The following is a 17,700-nucleotide window of genomic DNA, read 5'->3' on the forward strand; positions in this document are numbered from 1 at the left end:
CCTGCCAGCCGCGGTCCTCCGGGTCAGTGTCCAGCTGCCGCGGCTTCGGCCCCGCGACTCCCGCCCCGCACCCCCCCTCCCTCGCCGGGCAGCGGCTCCTCTCCCTTCCCAGAACAGCTGAAGGTCTCAGTCACCTCCGAGGGGGGCGCAGGGGGAGCGGAGGGGGCGGGGGAAGCCGCAGAGGGGGAGGCGGGGAAGCCTTGTCGTCGCTGCCCGGGACGCGGCCGGGGGCCGGTAGGGGCTGGGCGTGCCTGCGCGCCCCCTCCCCAAAGTCCCACCTCCCTGCCGCGGCGGGGAAAGTCTCTCCGAAAGCGTGAAGGGGGATTGGAGGAGGTTTTATTTCCCTTTGTGCCGGTGGCTGGGGCCGAATCGAGGCGGCCGGGCCGGGGGCTGCGGGACCGGGGCTCCCCCCGGAGCGGAGAGGAGCGCAACAAAGGATGCGGCGCGCGGAGGTCGCCGTCCCCGCGGGCCAACTTTGCGCGCGGCGCCCGCGCCCTGGGGGAGGCCGCCTGCTGCGCTGAGAACCCAGGCGTCCGGGCTGAGCCGGGGCTGGGGGCGCCCGTGGGCGGCGCTTTCCCCGACTCCCGGCCGCAGAAGGGAATCCCGGAGCTTCCCGGAGGAGGAGGGCGGCCGAGCCGCACGCGGGGACAGCGCTTCCCGCGGAAACTCCGCGCGCTTCCGCGGATGCCCCTCGCCCTGGCCCGGCCACCCGGCGCTCGGCGTTCAGGGACCTGCGGGGCGCCCCCTTCCCCCGCCCTCCTTGCGGAGCCGGGCTAAGGTGGACTTTTGCTCTCCTTCCTCCTCTTCCTCCCTCCTCTGTCTCCTTCTTATCTCCTCTTTTCACCGCCTTCTCAGCCCAGCCAAGGGACACACCTGGCCTTTTTTCTCCTTCCTCTCCTCTTTCCCCTCCTCCTGTCACCCCCTTTTCCCCTGGGGACTCTGCGGAGAAAGGGGGCCGGGAAGGGGGCATGTGGGTCCCCCTCTGACAGTGGCCAGGTTTGGTGCGACACACGCACAGATGGCCAAGTGGCTGCGGGACTACCTGAGCTTTGGCGGTCGGAGGCCCCCTCCGGAGCCGCCCACCCCCGACTACACGGAGAGCGACATCCTGAGGGCCTACCGCGAGCAGAAAAATCTGGACTTCGAGGACCCCTATGAGGGCTCAGACAGCCGCCTGGAGCCGGACCCCGCCGGCCCTGGGGACTCCAAGGGCCTTGGAGACGCCAAGTACGACTCTCCCAGGCACCGGCTCATCAAGGTGGAGGCAGCGGACATGGCCAAAGCCAAGGTCTTGCTGGGCAGCCCCGGGGAAGAGGTGCGTGGCTAAGTCCCAGATGTTGGGTGGCCCAGGAGACTGGGCGGGGAGGGTCAGGCTGGATTCCCTGGATTTGGGGGACATTGATTTATGGGGCAGGCCAGGGCACCAGCCAAACATTCCCCAATCCCCCACCTGCTTAGTGGAGTCTGATTTCTGTCCTTTTCCAGGGCTACTATCTCTCTGGCCCTGCTTTGTGCCCCTGTCCTCCTGCTCCTTGCTCCCCACCTCGAGTCCCTCCCCTCAGCTTCCCCAGACAGATCTGAGTGGGGCACTCCCCTAGCGAGCCCTGGAACCCCCACCACTATGCCCCTCCTCTGTTACTATTCCCATTTCACAGAAGTGGAAACCAAGGCTCACAGAAGAGAAGCAATTGGCCCAAGGTCAATGGCCCTAGTTCGTTAGAACTTGACCCAGATCTGCCTCCAATGCCCATGCTTTTTCCAGTATTTTTCCTAGAGGATCAGGGAGTGGACCCCAAATCCTCAGGGGAGACAGCATTCAAGGGGAGTCACAGGAGGCTGTGTCAGGCAGTGATTAAGAGCACAAAGGAGGGAGAGAGGAGGCAGGGACTCCAGGAAGCAGACCACCGGGGTGAAACCCTGCCTCTTACTTATCAGCTGTGTGACCCTTAGCAAGTCACTTACCATCTCTGTGCCTTGGTTTCCTGATCTGTAAAATGGGGATAATGTACTTGCTGGGTGTTGGGATTACAAGGAAACACATGTGAAGTATTAAGAACAGCACGGGCAGCTGATAGACATTAAAACTATTTTTTCTTTTTTAAAGGTTTTATTCATTTATTTATGTATTTGAGAGCGTGCACACAAGCGGGGTGCGGGGGAGAGGCGGAGGGAGAGGGAGAAGCAGGCTCCCCGCCGAGCAGGGAGCCCAACACAGGGCTCTGTCCCAGGACCCTGGGATCATGACCCGAGCTGAAAGCAGGTGCTTAACCTACTGAGCCACCCAGACGCCCTGACATTAAAATTCCTGAAGGAGGGAGGTGGCGCTGTGAGTCAGGGAGGCAGAGAGATGGGGAAGCTGGCGTCCGTATGCAAACCCAGGTGGGGGGGAGAGAGGACCCCCTGCCCCGAGACAATGAGCTTCTTGGAGGGGAAGGGTTAGCCGTCCCAGAGAGGTGCACCGTCACCCGGGGAGGGGTGTCTACGGCTGGGCTCGGGCCAGCCCCCCAGCCCTCGCCACTCCCTTACTTCGCTACTTCTTTCTCCAGCTGGAACTCGACACAGAGTACTCAGACCCCTTTGATGCCCAGCCTCACCCGCCACCCTCAGACGGCGGCTACATGGAGCCCTACGACGCCCAGCGGGCCGTGAGCGGTGAGGGGGCGTGGCTTGGGGAAGGGGGCGGGGTCCCCGGTGGGTGTGGGAGCTGACCAGTGTTCTTGGCCCCCCAGAACTGCCATGCAAGGGGGTGCAGCTGTACGACACTCCCTATGAAGAGCAGGACCAAGAGCCAGGAGACGGTGCCCCTTCTGGGAGGGGCCCTCGCCGGAGCCGCCTGCCTCGGGAAGACGAGCGGCCAGAGGATGAGTATGACCAGCCCTGGGAGTGGAAGAAAGACCACATCTCCAAGGCGTTTGCAGGTGCCCCTCCGACCCGGGTCTTGACCCTCCACAGGCCCTGAATGTCCACGTCCTTCCATTTCCTGCTCTGGTCGTGTCCTCTGATTCAACTTACAAAATAGACCCCAAGGACCTACCACTGTGGTAGTTTATTCACTCTCACTAAAATGTGAATGGCTGATAATTATGAACTGCTCTTTCTAGGAGAACCTGTATCTTCTTTGAGGACAGAAACTCCCTTAGAGCACCTGGAATGCTCGCTGTGGCGCAGGGATAGGCTTTGGGGTCAGGGTAGACCTGGATTTGTGTCTCTTACTTGGGTCAGGTGCTTCGTCTTCTAGTCTCGGTTCCCTATAGCAGCTACAGAACAGGGGGCGTGTAAACTGGGTGCTAGAAAGTGCTCACAGGGGCGCTGTTGGGGGACAGGGTAGCATTTCTTAGTAATTATCATTAGGTGAGCTTGGGGTCAAGTCCTGAGTTGGGGAAGCATGGGCAACGCTGTGACCTCAGTTTCCTCTTCTGTAAAAGGGTAACAATATGGTCAGCTTTAGGAAATAAAAGAACTTGGGCCAGGAAGAGTTGTGCGAACCCAGCTTGTCCCCAGAAATTGTATGACTGGGAGGGACACGGGCTCAGTGCCGCATTCTGCCTGTCCGTACCTTGGGGGAGAGGGGTCTAGCTCTAGGACTTGGCCAGAAGCTACAGAACGACCAACCCCTCCAACGCATCCCTCGCCCCTGAGGTTTTGTCCCTCGTGGAACTGCCCCGCCCTCACCACGTTTTGGAGTGACCACACCCCTTTCTTCTGAAGGCCGATTGGTTGCTCCTGGACCAATCCTGCCCCAGCCCTTAAACTCAGCCCCTCCTATCTTGAATTCTGATAGGTTGTCCAAACTGGCACCGCCTTCCTACTGAGAGTGCATTGGCTTGCCCGGGTCCCGCCCTCCATGTGGGTTGGACTTAACCATTTCCTCTCTAATCCTCCCCCTCCAGTGCAGTTTGACAGTCCCGAGTGGGAAAGGACCCCAGGCTCAGCCAAAGAGCTCCGGAGACCCCCATCCAGAAGCCCCCAGCCCGCAGAGCGCGTGGACCCGGCCCTGCCGCTGGAGAAACAGCCGTGAGTGGGGAAGCTGACGTTGAAGGGGCTGGGTTGACTCCCTCCCCATCATCCCATACCGGCTGCAGACTCCACTCCTCGGACTGGGGGGCTGGGGGAAGTATGACTCATTCATTCACTTCATTCCTTTCTTCAACTAATCTTCACTGGGTGCCAGCGCCTGCGGCATGTTTGACACCTAGCTAGGTACAAAGCAGAGTCACATGGTGTCTCATTCATCTGGTGTCAGATTCTGGGTTCAAATCTCTGCTCTGTATCTCTTGGCTGTGTAGCTTTGGACAAGTCACTTAACCTCTCTGAACCTAGATGCTCAAAACCCCCAAGACGGTGCCTGGCTCAGACAGAGTGAAAGGGGATATCCTCCGTTCACTCGGGTGACGCTCATGACCCCGAGAGTAAAGAGACGGAAATCATCCTCACCCCCAGGGGATCTTGGGATGGAACTAGGAGGAGCGGGAATTTGAAGGGGTCCCAACTTTGGGCTGGGTTGGGCCTTCTTTGTGTCTCTAGCCTAGCAGTCCCTCCAGGAACTCCCTAAAAGCCCATTGAGCCCAGCCCAACGAGGTGGGGAACGAGATATTTCCTTTAAAGCCCTCCAGTCCAAAAGACACCGCGATGTGTTCCCCACAGTTATTCCCAAACCCCGGAGGTGGGCCATACAGAACGGATTGAGGAACATTGAGGTGCAGAGGGAGACGTTTCTTCTCTGTTCAGTTTTCTTTCAATACAAAACCCACGAAGTCTGTTTGGCGCTCCTCTGTCTGTGACCTTGCTCGCACCTGCTAACCTCTCTCTGGGCACATTCAGTACAAATATTAAGTAAAGGACGGTACAGGGGGGTGGGGGTATTGGTTGTGGCAAATCTCCAGAAAACCAGATGCAAGTGATTCAACTTGAGGGCTTAGGGAAGGGGAAACAGGACCCTGGGGACCCAGCCTAGGGCGGCTGTAAAGATCAAGGTCAGGTGTATCTGTGAAACTGGAGGGAGCAGCTCCACGTGGACCCGGGCCCAGCTGCCTGGCAGGAAAACCCGTATATGCCTGAAAACCAGGCTCCCCTTGACAAACCCAGGGGAATTGTTCTCACTTGTTTGCCTGAGCTCCCAAGTCCTGGACAGGGTGGCGCCTGCACCAGCTCCCAGGGGGTGTTTGTCGGGGGATCGCCCTTTACGAGACATCTGCCCCCACCCCTAGGTGGTTCCACGGCCCCCTGAGCCGGGCGGATGCCGAGAACCTCCTGTCTCTTTGCAAGGCAGGCAGCTACCTCGTGCGGCTCAGCGACACCAGTCCCCAGGACTGCTCCCTGTCCCTCAGGTGAGGCCCCAGCCCCCTGAAGGCACCGAGGCTCACAGGGCTAATTCCTGGGAGCAGGGGGTGGCGCCAGCTGCCAGTGCCCGGGGCTTCCAGGGCTGCCCAGCAAGGCTTTGGAACCCTGGAGGGGATTTCTGGGACCAGTGAGCGGGCCTTCTGGGCCTTCCAGGGTCAGAGGGTGGGGCTTCCAGGGAGGCCACGGGCATGGTTCCGACCGCGAGTGAGCACCCTGTCACTGGAGGTATGCAAGAAGGTGGAGTGGATGTGATCCAGGATGTGGGTGAGGTGGGGAACTAGATAGTTCCTTGAAACTCCTCCAGTCCAAAAGTTGAAGTATATCTACTTGTGTCTCTCGGGGCCAGAATCTCCGAGTGGCCCTGTAGGCATTTGAGTTTGAGATCCTGATTCTACATGCTTCTCTGCCTAGGATTCTAAGTGTGTCTGATTATACAAGCCCCCAAATTTGACTAAGGATCTGACTGTGAGATTCCTAAAAGGACAAGATGGAAGAGGGCTTGGAGAACCAGTTTATATATATATATTTTTAAAGATTTTATGTATTTATTTGAGAGAGAGAGAGCGCGTAAGAGGGGGGAGGGTCAGAGGGAGAAGCAGACTCCCCGCTGAGCAGGGAGCCCTACGGGGGACTTACTCTAGAATCATGACCTGAGCCAAAGGCAGTCGCCCAACCAACTGAGCCACTCAGGCGCCCCTGGAGAATCAGTTTAAATCCTGCCTCTATCACTTTATAGCTGTGTTACCTTAGCTAAATTACTCAGCCTCTCTGGGTTGAGATACAAATAGCACCTACTTCATGGTAATACTGCCATGATGAAATGAAACACACACACACACGCACACGCACAGAACACACACACACACACACACACAGAATTGTTGAGACTAGTGCCCTGGCAACAGGAAGTGTTTCATTCATATTAATGATGATAAGATCATTCCCAGGTTCCATGTCATCCCACTCACCAGAGATGGAAGAGAGGAAAGGGACCCCAGGCTGAGGGTTAANGCACACGCACAGAATTGTTGAGACTAGTGCCCTGGCAACAGGAAGTGTTTCATTCATATTAATGATGATAAGGTCATTCCCAGGTTCCATGTCATCCCACTCACCAGAGATGGAAGAGAGGAAAGGGACCCCAGGCTGAGGGTTAAGTCGTGGGGAGCCCAGGAAGGGTAGTGCAAGGGCTCGGAAGGTTTGGAGAAAAAGTGCAGCCTGTCTTCGGGGGAGCAGCCGCCACCGGGTAGGACGTCCAGCCTGCCTTTAGAGTGGACAGACGGGGGGGGGGCACAGCATCCCTGCCACTGGGGAACAAGCCCAGAGCTTGGCACCCAAGTGGCCGTTTAGCAGAAATATTTGGGAATGCCAGCCACCAGTTCCTGGCGGCCGCGGGGGCGGGGGGCTTTAGGGTCGGAGCGCATAAGCCGGTCTGGGGTGATCGAGGCACTCTGTGACGCCTGTCCCCCAGGAGCAGCCAGAGCTTCCTGCACCTGAAGTTCGCACGGACCCGACAGAACCAGTTCGTGCTGGGCCAGCACAGCGGCCCCTTCGCCAGCGTGCCGGAGCTGGTCCTCCATTACAGCTCCCGGCCGCTGCCTGTGCAGGGCGCTGAGCATCTGGCCCTGCTGTACCCCGTGGTCATGCAGACCCCCTGACCTCAGCACCTCAGTCCCTGCCCTGCACCAGGCAGGCCCAGAATCACTGACTGCAAACGCTAGAGGTCTTTCCAGAGACTCGCCACTCCTCCAGGCCCTGGGTCTGCCTTCTTGGCCCTCTCTTGGGTGCTAGGGTCCAGAATTGTGTCTCCAAGCACTCGTCTGGCCTGNCAGTCCCTGCCCTGCACCAGGCAGGCCCAGAATCACTGACTGCAAATGCTAGAGGTCTTTCCAGAGACTCGCCACTCCTCCAGGCCCTGGGTCTGCCTTCTTGGCCCTCTCTTGGGTGCTAGGGTCCAGAATTGTGTCTCCAAGCACTCGTCTGGCCTGGAAAATAAATAAGTTATTGTGTGTTTCAAGTGTCCTTTCTGGGAGGCAGGGATCCCAGCCCCAGGGAAAGGAAAGGGTGAGTGACCCTTAGAACCTTGGGGGAAGGGCATCCCCAGCTCCACTTGGGAGATGAGCTAGGGGTGAAGCCTGAATTGCTCACAGGGGTGGGGGGGGTCACAAGTAAGAGAGCTAGGGGTAGGCAGGGAGAGAGCATATGAGGTCAGAGGAAAACCTGGACACAGCTGATACAGACAGATACAAAGATGGAGAAACCGAGGGGGGAGGCTCTCAGGCCAGCCCTGCCCCCACCCAGCTCCTCCCTCACACCCGGGCAAGCAGCCGTGGCCTGATGCTGCTGCTGAAAGGACATCTGTCCCCATGGTAACAGCAGAAGTGGGGGAGGGGAGCAGATCCCAGCTGGTGTCACTTCAAGGTGACAGTTGGACAGGAGACCCGGGGGGCTGATAAACTCCAGGGAGCTCCAATGTCCCCTGTCACCTTTCATCTCCAACCCGACGGGGGGGGGGATTTCCAGCTCAAGGCGCTGTGTGGAGATCGGGGGTATCACGTCTCTGCTAATTGGACATGATTCTCCAAGGATAAGAGGAGGGAGCTGGCCAGTCATCACAGAGCCCCTCACCACAGTGGCTCGCCCCAGCCATCGTGAGGCTCGGGAACCCCCAGACCACCCCTCAGATATCTTTAACACCCCAAAAATCACAAAATCCGGCTTTCCTTTATAAGCCTTTATTGAGTGCTTTAGGGGTGAGGGAGGAATCCTGCATTATAGTAATGAGGCCGGGGTCTTGGGCTGGGCTGCTGAACTCCCTGTCTCTTTGGTAAATCAGTCACATTGTCATGTGGCCATTGGTGGGAGGGGGTCTTTTCTGGGGTTTCGAGTCCTCTTCCCACTTGAAGGAGCCCTCTTGGCCACTGCTGCCCAGAGGGGCATGGGTCAGGGGAGTCGCCGACAGTAGATATGGGGTGACTCGACCTGGGGCTGGGGCAAGGCTTCTGGGCCAGGCACTGCTGGGGGCTGGGAGGCTGGGGGAAAGAGATCGAATAGAAGCTCTGACTCTTCTGGTTCGCCCTGGGGCTGTCCAGCACCTTCCCCTCCACACGCCACGCCTTAGTCTTCTTTGGGGCCCCCCGGGGCTGGTAAAGGACGTTCCCATAAAGAGGATTCCCTGCAAGGGTGGGAGGGAGGGATGACACAGGCTAAGAGAGGGAAATCACATGAGACAGCCTGGCTTTCTCCAGCCTACCTCCGCGTCTACAAAACATGAGCGTTGGAGCCAGACTTCTCCATTTATTCCCCTTCTCTCGCCCACCCCGCGCAGCCCCACCCGCCCTTCTTCCAGAAGGCGCAGAAGGGGCGTGCACTGCGTCCCGCTCAAGCGGGTGCAGTTCCCCCCTCCGCCACGCGGGGGCAGGGGCGCCGGCGGAACGCGTCTGCCGCCCTCCCCGCCACCTGCGCGGTTACCTGAGTCCTCGCGCCGGCTGCGACGGCGGCCCCAGCCGGGGCTCACCTGAGTAGGTGGAGGTCTGGTTCGTGGGCAGGCCATCTGCAGAGAAGAAACCTGTGTCTCGGGGGTGCTCACCTTCGAGTCCAGCCTCCACCCATCAGGGTCAGAGCCCCCCTATCCTACGGGGGACGTCAGGATTCCGCCCCTGCCATGCTGCGTGAGTCCGGGCAGGTGTCCCTCTGGACCTGTTTCCTCTTCTGAAAAACGAGGCGGCCCATTTCTGCCTTGCTCGGTTAGTGTAAAATAATCGCTAAATGGATTTTTTTCATCATGAGCTCCACCATCCTTGCCATGAACCCCGTCACCCCATAATAGGCTACACCATTCCCATCACAAGCCTTGTCACCCCCATAAGCCCCCTCACTGACATCATGAGCTCCATCATTCCCACCGTGAGCTCCAGGACCCTGGTCATGGGATCCATGATCTTTATGGCTCCTGTTTTTCGAGCTCAACTCTGCTGTCAAGCCCATTTTACCTACAAGGAAACTGAGTCTCAGCCTGAGTCACTTGCCTGGGGTCACGCACCCCTGCTTTGAACATAGGTGCTGCTCACCTCAGCTCACCTTTCCTTTTCTGTTTCAGGAAAAAACAAAAGAAAGACAAAAAGAAAGAAAGGAAAGAAAGAAAAAGCTTATACTGGCCTGAACTCATGAGTCTTGATGAATAATCAGCATAATAGACATAAATAATCACTTAGCTTTACTGAGGGCTTATCGTGTTCCAGACCCTGTAATAAACTTTTTCGATATAATTACTTCAAAGGCACCTAACCCATAGCTAAGGAAACAGGCACTGAGGGGTCAAGTTACTGGCCCAAGGTCACACAGCAAGTGAACAGCAGAGTGGGGACATGTTTCCAGGTCTGTGTAGTTGATGCACTCCAGCCAAAGGCTCCTGATGTGACTAAGATGAGGCCAGTGCCCCTGACCTCTGCATCTTGTATGTTTTAAAGTTGGCGTTGAGGGCTGTCTGGGTGGTTCTTTTTTTTTTTTTTTAAAGATTTTATTTATTTATTTGACAGAGAGAGACAGCCAGCGAGAGAGGGAACACAAGCAGGGGGAGTGGGAGAGGAAGAAGCAGGCTCATAGCGGAGGAGCCTGATGTGGGGCTTGATCCCATAACGCTGGGATCACGCCCTGAGCTGAAGGCAGACGCTCAACCGCTGCACCACCCAGGCGCCCCTGTCTGGGTGGTTCTGCCGGTTAAGCGTCTGCCTTTGGCGCAGATCGTGATACTGGGGTCCTGGGATCGAGCCCTCGACTCTACGGGGAGCCTGCCTCTCCCTCTGCCTCTCTCTCTGTGTGTGTCTCATGAATAAATAAATAAATAAAATCTTAAAAAAAAATAAAGTTGGCATTGGTCCCTGGGGGCTACCAAGCAGCTGTTGTGGGGGCGGGGAGAGCCAGCTGTGTGGAGCTGGATGCATGCCAGCCCACATCCCTGCAGATGCGGACAACGCGCAGCCTGGTGCCTCTGCTCCCCAGATTCTAATTGCTAATTGGCCCTCTCAGCCCTAGAAGGTGGGGGCAGGCAGGACAGCCGCAGTGCACAGCCCTAGAGGCAGACGGTGGGAGGGTCCTGTCAACTGGAGAGGAAGGGGCATCTCTTTGGGCCAGGCACTGGGGAGCCACTCCATCCTGCCTCATGGGTCCAGGCATGTGCCTGAGGCCCTCAGGAACCACCCAGAGAGCGGGAGCCCCATCTGGGTCAGCTGGAGTCTCCAGGCCCTAGCAGGGTTTGGCCCAAAGTGGGGAGTCATGCAGAGTAGGTGGAGTGTATGAGCTGGGCTCTCAAGAAAGTTGGCTGCATCCCTGGCTCGTGTGTGTGGCTGGACACGTCTTGGCCTCGTCTGGGCCTCAGCTTTCTCTTCTCTAAATGGAGGCAGCTGGCTTAGCTGATCTGGGAAATTCCTTCCCGCCTTGAGAGTCACTGGCTTTCAATGTGGATTCTAGAATTCTAGAATTATCTGTCCTTACACACTCTTGAGACTGAAAAATTCTAAAAGCCTATTTAAAATATTTAAGATACTGGGGCGCCTGGATGGCACAGCGGTTAAGCGTCTGCCTTCGGCTCAGGGCGTGGTCCTGACGTTATGGGATTGAGCCCCACATCAGGCTCTTCCACTATGAGCCTGCTTCTTCCTCTCCCACTCCCCCTGCTTGAGTTCCCTCTCTCGCTGGCTGTCTCTATCTCTGTCAATTAAATAAATAAAATCTTTAAAAATATATATATTTAAGATACTGCAATGCTAAGATTCTAGAATCANAGAAGGCGCAGAAGGGGCGTGCACTGCGTCCCGCTCAAGCGGGTGCAGTTCCCCCCTCCGCCACGCGGGGGCAGGGGCGCCGGCGGAACGCGTCTGCCGCCCTCCCCGCCACCTGCGCGGTTACCTGAGTCCTCGCGCCGGCTGCGACGGCGGCCCCAGACACAGGCTTTCAGCGCGATGGCGGCCACGGCCACGCCCCCTGCCACCAGCAGCGCCACCAGGAGTCCTGGGGAGGGGGAGTGCGGGACGGTCTGACGGGGGGCGGGGCNGCTCGGTTAGTGTAAAATAATCGCTAAATGGATTTTTTTCATCATGAGCTCCACCATCCTTGCCATGAACCCCGTCACCCCATAATAGGCTACACCATTCCCATCACAAGCCTTGTCACCCCCATAAGCCCCCTCACTGACATCATGAGCTCCATCATTCCCACCGTGAGCTCCAGGACCCTGGTCATGGGATCCATGATCTTTATGGCTCCTGTTTTTCGAGCTCAACTCTGCTGTCAAGCCCATTTTACCTACAAGGAAACTGAGTCTCAGCCTGAGTCACTTGCCTGGGGTCACGCACCCCTGCTTTGAACATAGGTGCTGCTCACCTCAGCTCACCTTTCCTTTTCTGTTTCAGGAAAAAACAAAAGAAAGACAAAAAGAAAGAAAGGAAAGAAAGAAAAAGCTTATACTGGCCTGAACTCATGAGTCTTGATGAATAATCAGCATAATAGACATAAATAATCACTTAGCTTTACTGAGGGCTTATCGTGTTCCAGACCCTGTAATAAACTTTTTCGATATAATTACTTCAAAGGCACCTAACCCATAGCTAAGGAAACAGGCACTGAGGGGTCAAGTTACTGGCCCAAGGTCACACAGCAAGTGAACAGCAGAGTGGGGACATGTTTCCAGGTCTGTGTAGTTGATGCACTCCAGCCAAAGGCTCCTGATGTGACTAAGATGAGGCCAGTGCCCCTGACCTCTGCATCTTGTATGTTTTAAAGTTGGCGTTGAGGGCTGTCTGGGTGGTTCTTTTTTTTTTTTTTTAAAGATTTTATTTATTTATTTGACAGAGAGAGACAGCCAGCGAGAGAGGGAACACAAGCAGGGGGAGTGGGAGAGGAAGAAGCAGGCTCATAGCGGAGGAGCCTGATGTGGGGCTTGATCCCATAACGCTGGGATCACGCCCTGAGCTGAAGGCAGACGCTCAACCGCTGCACCACCCAGGCGCCCCTGTCTGGGTGGTTCTGCCGGTTAAGCGTCTGCCTTTGGCGCAGATCGTGATACTGGGGTCCTGGGATCGAGCCCTCGACTCTACGGGGAGCCTGCCTCTCCCTCTGCCTCTCTCTCTGTGTGTGTCTCATGAATAAATAAATAAATAAAATCTTAAAAAAAAATAAAGTTGGCATTGGTCCCTGGGGGCTACCAAGCAGCTGTTGTGGGGGCGGGGAGAGCCAGCTGTGTGGAGCTGGATGCATGCCAGCCCACATCCCTGCAGATGCGGACAACGCGCAGCCTGGTGCCTCTGCTCCCCAGATTCTAATTGCTAATTGGCCCTCTCAGCCCTAGAAGGTGGGGGCAGGCAGGACAGCCGCAGTGCACAGCCCTAGAGGCAGACGGTGGGAGGGTCCTGTCAACTGGAGAGGAAGGGGCATCTCTTTGGGCCAGGCACTGGGGAGCCACTCCATCCTGCCTCATGGGTCCAGGCATGTGCCTGAGGCCCTCAGGAACCACCCAGAGAGCGGGAGCCCCATCTGGGTCAGCTGGAGTCTCCAGGCCCTAGCAGGGTTTGGCCCAAAGTGGGGAGTCATGCAGAGTAGGTGGAGTGTATGAGCTGGGCTCTCAAGAAAGTTGGCTGCATCCCTGGCTCGTGTGTGTGGCTGGACATGTCTTGGCCTCGTCTGGGCCTCAGCTTTCTCTTCTCTAAATGGAGGCAGCTGGCTTAGCTGATCTGGGAAATTCCTTCCCGCCTTGAGAGTCACTGGCTTTCAATGTGGATTCTAGAATTCTAGAATTATCTGTCCTTACACACTCTTGAGACTGAAAAATTCTAAAAGCCTATTTAAAATATTTAAGATACTGGGGCGCCTGGATGGCACAGCGGTTAAGCGTCTGCCTTCGGCTCAGGGCGTGGTCCTGACGTTATGGGATTGAGCCCCACATCAGGCTCTTCCACTATGAGCCTGCTTCTTCCTCTCCCACTCCCCCTGCTTGAGTTCCCTCTCTCGCTGGCTGTCTCTATCTCTGTCAATTAAATAAATAAAATCTTTAAAAATATATATATTTAAGATACTGCAATGCTAAGATTCTAGAATCATCTATTCCTTTACGTCAGTGTTTCTCAACCTTTTTTCATTATCACCCCCCCAAAGAGACTTTTCAAATCTTACTTTGTTCTGCCGTGACATTTTAGTACCACAGATACAGAGTGAATCACTTCATGTACACCCATGCTTTATACCTAAAAAAGTAAAATTCTCATTGCTCCCCAAGAACCAATTCTTGCCTCCTTAGGAGCAAGACTCCCCATTGAGAGTGCTGTAGTTCTAAGAGCCTAGAATTCTGTGTCTCTAGGATTCTAGAACTGCAAGATCCTGTTTTGTGGTTCAAGATTCTAGAATTGTCTGAGGCACAACGGAAATGCGTGCCTACGTTGGCCAAAGACAAGTTGTAAATTGTTCACAGTGGCCTTATCCGTGATTGCCGGATGCCCATCCACAGGAAATCGGACTGATGGATGGTGGTGGGTCTACGGCAAAGAGAAAGAACGTCCCGCTGCTGCATGACCAAGATGGCCGTGCTTTTGGGCTGAGTGGGAGAGTCGATGTTGAATGAAGAAAGCCAGACACAGAAGAGCATGCAATCTGCGATCTCCCTTAAGTAGCACACAAAGCCAGGCCCAATTCATCTATGCAGCTAGAAGGCTGGATAATGCATGTGTGCATGGGTGGGGGGAAGGGCTCTGGGAGGCAGGAAATCTTGTTTCTTGAGCTGGGTCGTGGTGCAAGGGGCGGGCTCGGGCTGTGAATATCCAGTGCTGTGGTCCGAATGTGTCCCCCCCGCCATTCCTACGTGGAGTGCTAACCCCCAGAGGTGCTGGAAGGAGGAGGTGGGAGCTCAGAAGGTGATTGGGTCCTGAGCCCTCACGAATGGGATGCGTGTGCTTATGAAAGACACCCCACACATCCTGCCTCTTCCTCCGCGTGAGGACACAGTGAGAACGCCAGCTACGTAGCAGGGCGAGGGTCCTCACCAGAGCACAACCACGCTGGTCCTGGTCTTGGACCTCCAGCCCCCCAAACTATGACAAATAAGTTTCTGCTGTCTTTAAACCACCCCGTCTGCAGTATTGCGGTCTAGCCGCCCAAATGGACGAAAGCCTCCACCATCCGCTCGGGTGGCCACTCACAAAATGTGCTTTTTTTCTGTGTGTCAGGGATACTTTAATAACATGCTTTTTTAAAAAGATTCTGGGATGGTGTTTAATCAAAACTCCAGAATTACATGTATTCAAGAGTCTTCGTGATTGTGATAGTCTAGAAGGCTCAGCAAACTACAGCCTGTGGATCCAATTAGGCCCACTGCTTGGTTTTTTAAATAAAGTTTTATTGGAGGCTAGCCCCACCCATTCTCTCCCGTCCAGTCTCTGGAGGCTTTCACACTATCCCTGCAGAGGGGAGTCGTTGCAACATAGAACGCAAAGCGGACAGTATTTACTCTGTGGCCCTTGACATTGTTTGCTGAGTCCTGGTCTAGAAAGATACGTCCCAGCGTGTCTTTGGTTCTGTGATTCTAGATTTTGATGTTCTTGAGTTTGCAGGATCTCTGTTTCTAAGAATCCGATTGGAAGAATTTAGAGTTTATGTTCCTAGGAGTTAGAGATTTCTACAGTCTTAAGATCCTGTCAGTTCCAAGAGCCCACTTCTCCCCGCCACTTGCTCCCATACCTTTCTTCACCAGGAGCTGCGTGCCATTGCCTCGCTCCACCTCCAGCTTCGGAATCTCCACGGCCACACCGCACACGTAGTGCCCGCTGTCATTGAGGCTCACGCGTTCCAGCCGCAGGGTGAGATTGCCGGGCAGCTTCCAGGAAAGCTGCCTCCGGGGCCCACAGACCCGCAGACTGAGGCTGCCATTGGTGATGTGTGGCTCACACAAGGAGACGCCGTCCTTGGTCCACTCAACACGGAGCCGCTCCCACGCTTGGGACTGTATCACCTGGCAGGCCAAGGTCACCTGGCTGCCCCGCGTCACCTGCAGCTCCTTGGGCTCCTGCTGCACTCTCAGGCCTGTGGCTCCTTGCAGGACTAGGGGGTACAAGAAGTGAGTAAGGCTGTTCTGTGTGTGTGTGTGCATGTGTGTGTGACTTACTCCCCTAGTGAGCCCACAGGGCTGAGGCTATGTGATCTTGCAAAGATCAAAGTCTTCTTCTTTCTTAAAAAGATTTTATCTATTTATACGACAGCGTGAGAGAGCACAAGCAGAGGGAGCCATAGAGGCAGAGGGAGAAGCAGCTCCCCGATGAGCAGGGAGCCAGACGCAGGGTTCGATCCCAGGACCCTGAGATCATGACCTGAGTGGAAGGCAGATGCCCAACCATCTGGCCCACCCAGGCGCCCCTCAAAGTCTTCATTTGTGAAATGGGTTTAATTTTCTTCTGGCACTTGTCAGATTTCAGGGAGCACACTATGACCAGTCCAGCTCTCGGCACACAAATATAGCCTTGTGTGTGCCAGGCCCTGTTCTGGACACCGCAGACACAGACACAGACCTGATGAAGACAGACAGAAATTCCTGCCGCCCTGGAGCTGACAGTCTGGGAATAGAGAGAGAGAGAGAGACAGGACATCGTGAAGTGAGAATCCTGTTGGAGGATAAGGATGAGAGAGAGAGAGAGAGAGAGACAGGACGTCGTGACGTGAGAATCCTGTTGGAGGATAAGGATGAGAGAGAGAGAGACACACACACAGGACGTCGTGAAGTGAGAATCCTGCTGGAGGATAAGGATGAGAGAGAGAGAGACACACACACAGGACGTCGTGAAGTGAGAATCCTGTTGGAGGATAAGGATGAGAGAGAGAGAGAAGATACTTATGGAGGGTGGTCAGGGAAGGCTTCTTGCAGGAGGTGGTGTTTGAATGGAGATCAGAATGGTAAGAAGTAGCCAGTCGTGGGAAGAAAGGAAAATGGAGGAAGAGCACTCCAGGCAGAGGGAGCAGGCCATGCAAAGGCCCCGGGGCACAACCATGCCAGATATGTTAGAGAAAGAGCAAGGGGGCCCTTGTGGCTGGAGCAGAGTGACTGAGGGGGAGAGAGGGAGGAAGTGGAATTGGAGAGGGCGGCTTATACAAGGCTTTGCAGGCCACGGGGTGGAAGCGGGGAGGTGGGGGTGGGGAAAGGGGAGCAGTTTGCTTTTTAATTTAAGTGTGATGGGAAACCAGGGGAGCAGGGGAAAACATGGTGCAATTTAATTTATTTATTTATTTATTTATTTATTTAATTTGAGAGAGAGAGCATGTGAGCAGGGGGAGGAGAATTTCATGCAAACCCCCTCCCCCCCCAACTGAGTGCGGAGCCCAAATCCCAGGATCTCTCAACTAATGAGATCAGGATCTCAGTTGACATGGAGTCGGACGCTCAACTGAGCCACCCATGCGCCCCCCAATTTAAGTTTTAAGAAGATGACCCTGACTGCTGTGGTAAGAGCAGACAGTGGGGTGGGGGTGGGGGCCAGCGGTGGCTGGGGGATGAGGGTCCAGGAGCATAGTAATGGGGCTAGACCCTGGAAAAAAGCGATCAGCAGCTGAATAGACTGAGGGAGGGAAAGAGGGATGGTAGCAGATTTCCAAGGTTTTAGCCTCAGGACTGTGGGAATGGCGGTGGCTTTGGGCCAATATGGAGGACCCTGATGGAGGAGCGGGGCTGGATTAGAAGAAAAAGAGTTTGCCTTGGGTCCTGTGATGTCTGAGGTGCCTGTCAGACCCCTAGACGGGGCGCATTTGGATCAAGTTGCTGGCATTTGAGATGCAGCTGCTGCTAGAGAGAGGAGATCCAGGCGGAGGGAACAGCAGGTGCAAGGGCCTGGAGGTGGGATGGAGTTCGATGTGCTGGAAGGAAGGAAGGAAGGAAGGAAGGAAGGAAGGAAGGAAGGAAGAAAGAAAGAAAGAAAGAAAGAAAGAAAGAAAGAAAGAAAAAAAAGAAAGAAAGAAAGAAAGAAAGGCCAGCAGGCCAGACAAGGGTGAGAAGGAATGCTGTGGAGGCTGGAGATGAGAGACGCCTGCAGGGCCAGATCACGCAAGCCTGGTGTGTAGGTCGTGGTGTGAGTTTTACTCTAGGGACCCACTCTGAGGATCCTGCTAAAACTGTTTAACCCTGAGTATCAGAGAGAAACAGGCCCTATTTAGCAGAGCAGAGAGATTGGTTTCCAGGGTCTCAGAGCCAGGGGCAGGCTGCTGGGGTGATGGACAACAGGAGGGAGGGCGGAGGGGAGGGGGGCCCAATACTCACCCCAGAACTGCACCAGGAAGACCAGCGCTGAGCCCAGAGACTCCATTCCTGGCCACCAGGCCCCCCTCTCCTGGCTG

The 17,700-nt window shown here is 55.6% G+C and overlaps 2 protein-coding genes across 5 annotated transcripts in view; one reads left to right on the forward strand and one right to left on the reverse strand.

Annotated features, from left to right (window-relative positions):
• SHD (Src homology 2 domain containing transforming protein D) overlaps positions 1-7,081 on the forward strand; it is a 9,089-nt gene extending 2,008 nt beyond the window's left edge. Inside the window, exons 1-7 of one of the 3 annotated variants that reach the window (XM_034657538.1) lie at positions 52-123; positions 1,019-1,315; positions 2,547-2,652; positions 2,730-2,918; positions 3,891-4,014; positions 5,208-5,327; positions 6,812-7,081. In XM_034657538.1, coding sequence (XP_034513429.1) covers positions 1,019-1,315; positions 2,547-2,652; positions 2,730-2,918; positions 3,891-4,014; positions 5,208-5,327; positions 6,812-6,998 — 1,023 coding nt within the window. In that variant the 5' untranslated portion in view covers positions 52-123 and the 3' untranslated portion in view covers positions 6,999-7,081. Of the gene's footprint in view, positions 1-51; positions 124-277; positions 779-1,018; positions 1,316-2,546; positions 2,653-2,729; positions 2,919-3,890; positions 4,015-5,207; positions 5,328-6,811 lie in introns of those variants that run through there. The other 2 variants (XM_002928457.3, XM_034657536.1) reach the window with 2 other exon arrangements.
• A 987-nt stretch (positions 7,082-8,068) lies between these two features.
• Positions 8,069-17,698, reverse strand: TMIGD2 (transmembrane and immunoglobulin domain containing 2). 2 transcript variants are annotated; one of them, XM_034657539.1, is made up of 4 exons: positions 17,624-17,698; positions 15,064-15,423; positions 11,248-11,349; positions 8,069-8,515 (listed from the first exon to the last, which is right to left on the reverse strand). In XM_034657539.1, the coding sequence occupies exons 1-4, from the start codon at positions 17,667-17,669 to the stop codon at positions 8,088-8,090; spliced, it is 936 nt and encodes a 311-aa protein (XP_034513430.1). In that variant the 5' UTR covers positions 17,670-17,698; the 3' UTR covers positions 8,069-8,087. The 2 variants fall into 2 exon arrangements, with proteins under 2 accessions (XP_034513430.1, XP_034513431.1); XM_034657540.1 differs by having other exon boundaries at positions 8,152-8,372.
• Between the last annotated feature and the right edge of the window lie 2 nt (positions 17,699-17,700).

This window comes from Ailuropoda melanoleuca, chromosome 4 (genome assembly GCF_002007445.2).
Source record: "Ailuropoda melanoleuca isolate Jingjing chromosome 4, ASM200744v2, whole genome shotgun sequence".
Taxonomy (NCBI): domain Eukaryota; kingdom Metazoa; phylum Chordata; class Mammalia; order Carnivora; family Ursidae; genus Ailuropoda; species Ailuropoda melanoleuca.

Bases quoted from the DNA above. Each gene is read 5' to 3' on its own strand.
- TMIGD2 (XM_034657539.1), bottom strand. From the start codon at position 17,669: ATGGAGTCTCTGGGCTCAGCGCTGGTCTTCCTGGTGCAGTTCTGGG. The intron at 15,424-17,623 runs GTGAGTATTGGG...TGTACCCCCTAG, and splicing joins CTTCCTGGTGCAGTTCTGGG to TCCTGCAAGGAGCCACAGGC. The intron at 8,516-11,247 runs GTAACCGCGCAG...CCACCCTTGCAG, and splicing joins CAGCCGGCGCGAGGACTCAG to GGAATCCTCTTTATGGGAAC.